At 37.9% G+C, this 7,974-nt stretch overlaps 1 protein-coding gene across 1 annotated transcript; it reads right to left on the reverse strand.

Moving 5' to 3' along the window:
• Positions 1 to 372: 372 nt before the first annotated feature.
• Positions 373 to 1,278, reverse strand: LOC145978197 (histone-lysine N-methyltransferase SETMAR-like). The gene has a single exon (XM_083110676.1). The coding sequence runs from the start codon at positions 1,276 to 1,278 to the stop codon at positions 373 to 375; it is 906 nt and encodes a 301-aa protein (XP_082966802.1).
• Positions 1,279 to 7,974: the final 6,696 nt, after the last annotated feature.

The raw sequence follows: 7,974 nt of genomic DNA on the forward strand, positions 1-7,974 counted from the left end.
AGCAATCCGCCCTTACGTCAAAGACGATGTATATTTCTCACGATATGTGACCGTTCCGGGACTATTGGACCACCCGGTATATATATATATATATATATATATATATATATATATATATATACCTACGAGGCTTGTCCGGAGAGTAAAGATACAAACCAAAAATAATATATAAAATAAATGTATTGCTTGCAACTAAAGTTACACTTGATACACTGATACAGAGGCTATTTCTCCATATAAGTGCCACCATTGTCCAAACATTTGTTCAGACGCGGAACAAGATTTGTATCCCCGAATCGTAGAAATCCGTCGTCTGCATCTGGAACCAAGTTGTGACTTCTCTGATTTCATTGTCGTCGGCAAAGTGTTCTTTCAACCAAGATTTTTTTTGAGGTTCAGGAACAGGTGATAGTCGCTGGGTGCAAGGTCGTGGCTGTATGGCGGATGGTGAAGGACCTCCCATTGAAACTGTGCAAGCAGATCCTTGGTGACATTCGCTGCATGGGGGCGGGCGTTGGCATGAATAAAGCGGATTCCACTTGACAACATGCCTCTCCGTTTGTTTTGAATTGCACGTCGAAGATCTTTCAAAGTCTGGCAGTAGGTTTCAGCATTAATCGTTCTTCCAGGCGACATGAATTCCACCAGCAGGATGCCATGGCGATCCCAGAAAACGGTTGCCCTCATATTGCGGGTTAAAATTGACGTTTTGGATTTTTTGGCTTTTGGAGAATGGGTATGGCGCCACTGCATTGACTGCTGCTTGGATTCAGACGTATGGTGGAACACCCATGTTTCATAACTTGTCACAATGGAGTCCAGGAATGCATCTCCCTCTTCTGCGTAGCGAGTAAGAAAGTCCAGTGCATATTCCAGTCGTTTGGTTTTGTGTTCGTCAGTCAAATGTTTTGGGACCAAGCGTGCACACAACTTTCTGTACCCTAATCCACTCACAACTTCATGAATAGTGGTTTTCGAACTGTCAGGAAACATCACACGTAATTCTCGAATTGTCACCCACCTATTCGCACGCACCTCTGCTTCAATACGATTGCGAAGTTCGTCAGTGATCACGGATGGCCTCCCACTTCTCTCTTCATCACATCGACCTTCTGCGTAGGCAAGGCACCAATTCGCCACATTTTGACGATTCATTACGTTCCCGTACACAGTCACAATTTCTCGGTAGATCTCCGATGGACGCTTTCCTTGTGCCTGCAAAAACCTGATCAAGGCGCGCACTTCGCACTTGGTAGGATTCGGTATCGCCGCTGCCATTTCCAACGCGTGTTCCTCGCACAAGACTCAGCGCAGCACTGACGGCTCACTCCCAATCCTCGTCGTATGGATCACGGTTACTGCCAGCGTTGCCATCTTTAGTACACATTTTTCCCCTAACGTGCAAATGTGTTTGTATCTTTACTTTCCGGACAAGCATCGTATGTATGTATATATATATATATACATACACACACACACACCGGGTGGGATACCTAAAAGTACCAAAGCGAATAGTTCTGAAACTCGAAGGTTTACGGGACAGTAGAACTTCGGGTCTCCTTGTGAAATTACTTCCACCGCCCACGGCACAACATCAAGGAAAAAAGGAACAGACGGCACTGATGAGCTACTGTAGATAACATACTGTATAATTTGGTAGCTACACGCCGAAGGTGGTTCAAGGGTTTCGCACTAATCACACGTAAGTCAAACACCTTCTCGGTCAAGCCCGTATTTCGTCTTGTTTGCTTGAATTGTTAAGTTCACTTTATGCACAGAAAGGCTAATCGAGACTAGACCCACAGTTCAAAGTGAGATCCAAACCACTGTATGCTTTCAGCGGGTATCGAATCCGGGACCTCTTGATGTTTCCACCACTCCATCGGGGAGGACCTGCATTTCGTCTCGTCCTCTGAAGTCAAGCTAAATGCTTGTTTGTTATTGCTTCAAATTTCTTGTCATCTATTGTAAATTGGTGGTAACATTTTTCCCCTTGTTTTGATGTCAGTAATATGAATTTGGTTTTGTTCATGTTTGTCTGTAGCCCAATTTTATTTGCTTCTTGTTCTAATATCCTGTATGTTCTCTTTAATTCTTCTTCTTTTCTAGATATTATAACTACGTCGTCGGCATATACGCTAATTTGATTAAGTTTCGTAAATATTGTTCCTCTTTTATCTATTATACTTATTATTCCATGTAGTGCTATGTTAAATAAGCATGTAGATAGTCCATCTCATTGTTTTACTCTTGTGTTATTTCTGTTAGTTCACCCATGTCGCTCCATATTTTGAACTTGAAATATGTGAGTTGAAGTGTCATGTTTGTTAATCTAATCAATTTCTTAGGTATTTGGAATTCTGTCATAGTTTGCATTAATTTATGCCTTATAATACTATCAAAAGCACTACGAAATTCTATGAATAGCATGTAGAGATTTGTATTATGTTCATAATGTTTTACCATTATTTGTCTTATTATGAATAATTGATCTATGGTACTTCTTCCTTGTCTAAAGCCTGCTTCGTATTCTCCTATTATGTTTTCTGTTATTGCTCTTATTATTCAATGTATAATGCTAGTCAATATTTTGTAAATTGTATTAAGCAACATGATGCCACTATAATTGCTATATGCTGTTTTGTCACCCTTCTTGTGTATTGGGCACAATATTCCATTATTCCATGTTTCTGGTATGTGTTGTTCTTGCCAGATTTGATTTATCAATTTGTGTATTTCTTCTATCATGTTTGGTCCAGAATATTTTAGAATTTCTGCTATTATTTCATCTTCTTGGGCTTTATTGTTTTTTAGATTTTTATTATCCTCTCAACTTCTTCTCTTGTTGGTGTTCCTTCTGTGTTTTGTTCGTCGTTATCTTCTGTTTGATCTTCTCTATACATTATTATTGTATAGTCGTTCTTGGAAGTGTTCTGTCTATCTTTCTAGAACGTTTTCTTTGTCTCCTATTATCTTCCCGTCTCTCCTTTTACATCCTATATCTTTGGGTTGGTATCCCTTATTTATTCTCTTTATTGCTGCATACCGTAGCACTTTCTGATCTCTGACTGTCGTCTAAGTTCTTCTATTTCTTGGATATTCTTTCTTATCCATTCTTTTTTTTTTCTTACATACGTTATTTGCCTGTTGCCTTAGTTCTTTGTATTTGTTATAGTAACTTCTTGTTTCTCTTTGCAGAATCTTTATTCTTGCAGAATTTTTTTTGGTTAAGTATTTCTTGACATTCTTTCTTCCTTGATGTTTTCTCTTTGCCTATTACTTCTTCTGCAGCTTGTGTTAACACTTTCTTATTTCTTTTCCACTCCCCTTCTATTATTTCTTCTGGAATATTTTGTTCTAAGTTATTTTTAATTGCTATTTGGCAATTCATCTTATTTTCTTGATTTTCAAATTTTGTATAGTTCCATTTTGTTCTTCGTATGTTCTGTTTGGTTGGGTTATTGCATAATCTTGCTCTTAGTTTAATATTTACAAGAAGATGGTCTAAATCACAATTTGGTCCTCTTTGGCTTCTCACATCTATGATTCTTGAGGAGCGTCTCTTATCTATTAAAACATGATCTACTGTTTCATCGTCTGGAGATTTTCATGTGCCCAAATGCATCTTCTTACGCGGAAAGTAGGTGCTTGTAATTACCAACCTATTTCTTATTGCGAATTGTGTTACAAGTAAGTCATTTTCATTACTGATTTTGTGTAGGGAATGGTTACCAATTATATCTGAGTCACTATTTCTAGCTCCTATTTTTGCATTGTAGTCACCTGCAGTTATTATGATATCATATTTTGCTATAATTTCTATTGTTCTTTCTAGTTGATCATAGAAGTGTTCTTTTTCTTCATCTTCTTTTTTCATTAGTGGGAGCATGCACTGGCAGTGTACTAATATTTTGAATTTACCCTAGATTCGGAATACCTAAGAAGCTTGTTAGTATGATAAAAGTATGCACCAGTGAAACAGAAAGTAAAATTCGTGTGGGTATTAATATGTCTGACAAATTTACAATTCATGATGGGTTAAAACAAGGAGATGCATTATCTCCATTGCTCTTTAATTTTGCCTTAGAATATGCTGTTAGGAAGGTAAAAGAAACTAAAGAAGGACTAAAATTAAATGGTGTGACTCAGTTGTTAGCATATGCAGATGATGTAGATTTACTGGGGGATGATGTGAATACAATTAAGAATAATGCTAAAATATTTTTCAAAACTGCTAAAGAGATAGGTTTGGAAGTTAACAAAGAGAAAACTAAATATATGCTTACAGGCCGAAACCAAGTGTTAGGTAATAATCAAAATCTAATTATTGATAACAACTCGTTTGAACCAGTTTCCAAATTCAAATACTTAGGAGTAATATTAACAAATGAAAATTATATTAAAGAGGAAATAAAAAGTAGGCTTAATTCAGGAAATGCATGTTACTTCTCTCTTCATAAAATTTTGTCTTCTCGTTTAATATCTAAGAAACTAAAAGTTAAAATATACAAAACAGTAATTTTGCCTGTAGTATTATATGGATGTGAAACTTGGTCCCTTACATTGAAAGAGGAACATAAATTGAGAGTATTTGAAAATAAGATCCTTAGGAAAATCTTTGGACCTAAAAGGGACGAGGAGACAGGTGAGTGGAGAAGGTTACATAATTTAGAACTACATAATTTGTATTCATGTCCAGATATTATTAGAATTATTAAATCAAGAAGACTTATGTGGGCAGGCCATGTGGCACGAATGGGAGAGGATAGAGGAGTTTACAGGATTCTTGTTGGGAAACCTGATGGTAAGAGACCTGTAGGAAGGCCAAGACGAAGATGGAGGGACAACGTTGAGATGGACCTAAGGGAAATCTGTAGGGATGGAAAAGAGTATATAGAACTTGCTCACGATAGGGAAAGATGGAAGGCCTGTGTTGCTGCAACCATGAACCTTCGGGTTTAAGAAGGCTGGAGAGTTAGTTAGTTAGTTTCCTTGATTCTTACTTTACTTATCGTCTCATTAATTGGTTCGAATGATAAATCTCTGTCTCTTAGTTTTTGTTATTATAAACCCTGTTCCGTATTGTCCTGTTTTCACTGTTGTTCCACTGTACTCTCTTTTGTCTCTTTTAGCATGCCCTTGCCATCTGATCTCATGCAATGCTACGGTACAATAACAATTTTGCGTTGTGTGATTACATTGGCTATTTCTTGCATTTTACCTAGTATTAACATTTTTCGGACGTTCCATGTTTCTATGGACCAATCCTGTACCTTGTTCTTGTCTGGTTCGTCATTTGTATTTCCCGCCCTTATCCGAGGCTGATGTAACAAGTTACTTCCTTACGAGGTGATGTTGTCAGCCTAACGCTCAACCATTTTAACCCTAGGCGGGGTTTTCCTGTTGGGGTTTACTCCCCTAGATGGTCGCCTACTAAGGCTATGGGGCTATTGATTCTTGTTTCCGTACCTTAGACCAGTTGCTTTCACCTCAGCTCTTGAGCCTGGTCCGCCCTTATTTTTGCTAGTTTTGTTTCGCCCCGATTACCCGGTACCCTCCACATCTGGAGGGCGTTCCCTTATCCGCCACCTAGGGAGGCGCCCGATGGGGAACTTAGCAACCCCGCACGGGCCCTACAAATACCACCCTGCCTATATGCAAACTCAGCAAGCAAAGTAGTGCGCATTTCGCAAGAAAGTGTAAGTTCCACAAGGCAGGATGCAATGCAATAGTGTTTGTATTTTCATTTGTTGATGATGAGCCAAGCTTATTTGCTGAAACAAGGAATTGTTACATAATGAAATTCATGCATTGAAGAATGCACAGGCAATGACATGCACACATGCCTGAGGGGAATGTGAATTTTTGGGGCGTATATATTTTGAGGCATTTATTGGAAGGTTCCCATTTTTATATGCTGTTATTATCAACCTAGAAGTATGTAATACTTCTACATTTTTACAACATGATACGTGACCGTAAACATTTTGCAGTTGCTTCCTCCATTTGTGCAAACGGTACATAAATCTTAATTTCAAACCTCAGCTAGAATATCTACAGGGTAGGGTTCTTTTCACACAACGAAACCAGACAGGATGCTTTCCAATGGAGACGTTTAAACGTATATATTATTCGAACACAGGTTACATGGAATCCGAATATATCAGAATGTACATTTCTATTTAAAATTTCTCCCTGCCTTACACTTCTCTCTGTTTTTGCTCTCACACCTGGGAGATGCTGCAAGAGCATTACATGTTTGACCCTCTATTCTCTTTTACATTCCTTGAGTCTTCGTCTGTTCTAATTCCCTCTAGGACTTCTTGCGTCAGTACAATAATTTCTGGCTAATTCTATGGCTTCGTCTTTTTCTACATCTGGAAGTGCATTTCTTCTCTCCATTTCTTCATTGGGCACACTTTCTCGGTGTTCTCTTTCGTTCTGTTCATATCTGTTCCTCCATTGCTGATTTCCTCCTCTTCCATATCTTCGAAAATTATTTCGGCCTCTAAAGTTTCTCCAATTCCCTCGATATCTATCACAATTTCTCTCTCTTACTTCCCCAGAGTCTATGTTTCTTTCATATCTTTCATTGTTTCTTCCTTCGTCTCTGCTTTCTTCACCTGGTCTCTGGTTTCTAACTTCTATTCTTCTTACATCAAATTCCTGTCTCAGGAACTTTGGTTTTGAACGCTCTTCTTCTTCTGAAAGTTGCCTCTTTCCATAGACTCTTCCAGGAATTCTGAGTTTTTCTTAGTACTTCGGTTCTTAGATATTCAATCAAATCATCCACTGCTTTTATCTTAACCGCTGCTATAGCTCTCTGTATTCTTAACGGTTATGTTTGGACAACTTGTTTAAGCAGCTCCTCTTCACAGCATCCTTGCTTTAGGTTTTTGAAGCTTCTAAGGGTCTCTCATGTATGTTCTTCCAGGCTGTCGACTTTTGACCATTCTACATATCTTATTTTTAATGCTTCTAGCTGCCTTTCCTTTATGTCTTCACTGCAGTAGTAATTCAGGAATTTTCGGCTGAACTTCTTAAAATTTCTGAATTTGTGCAGATTCAATTGATACCATCCTGCTGCCGACTGTTCAAAACATGTCTCTATAACAGTCAAAATCATTCCAGCAGGGATCCTCATAAGTCTGACATTTGTTGTTAGTTCCCTTAAAAACTTCCTTGGACATTTATCAGATATATTCCCGTTGAATTTTGGAAGATGCTGCAATTCTTGTGGCCTAGGTATCCTGGCCCTATAGTTCTCGTCCCTCGGGAATTCATTTCCCAATATATCTAAGAGCCTTTCATTATTACTTCTATCTTCGCTACTCATCCCTTTCCTTTTCTTGTGCCATCCTGCTATTCTATATTTCTTGCGTTTCTCTTCTTCCTCCGTCGTCGATTCGACGCTTGAGCTATCTTATCTTATTTCTTTCTTAACATAAGTCTCTTCCTCCTCATTTTCTCGAAGACTAGGTTTTATGTTTCTATCCTTAACGGATATATTCCCTAACTTCCTTTCTACTTCTTCCATCATCTTCTCCATCTTATCTTTTCTAGACACTGCTATGCTCACTTTTTTTATTGGTTTCCCTTTCTTTACGCAAGATTTTCGCCTCTATTTGCTTATGTACTTGTTTGTGTTCTTTTGAATTTTCTTCACTAACTTTTACAACTTCCTTGTCTATCTTACTATTTATTTCTGCATTTCTTTTTCATTTAATAGTATTGCAATTTCAACTTTACTTTCGGTCTCGTCTATCCTATAAATTGCTGTATTCACGTGAGTTTCATTTTCCTTAATTTCCCTTCCTAAGTAAACTGTTTTCTTATTTGTTGCTTCTATTTTTCTTGGATTTCTTGACAATGCTGTGTATTCTCCTCTCTGAGTTTCAACACTTCATTTTCAATCCTTCTATTTGTTTCCAAACTTCTCTCTTTTACAATAGCGTTGCATCTTCTATTTTCTTT

This window comes from Lepisma saccharinum, chromosome 1, assembly GCF_977018435.1.
Source record: "Lepisma saccharinum chromosome 1, izLepSacc3.1, whole genome shotgun sequence".
Classification (NCBI taxonomy): domain Eukaryota; kingdom Metazoa; phylum Arthropoda; class Insecta; order Zygentoma; family Lepismatidae; genus Lepisma; species Lepisma saccharinum.

Excerpts from the sequence above, each read along its gene's own strand:
- LOC145978197 (XM_083110676.1), bottom strand. The coding sequence starts at position 1,278 with ATGGCAGCGGCGATACCGAATCCTACCAAGTGCGAAGTGCGCGCCTTG.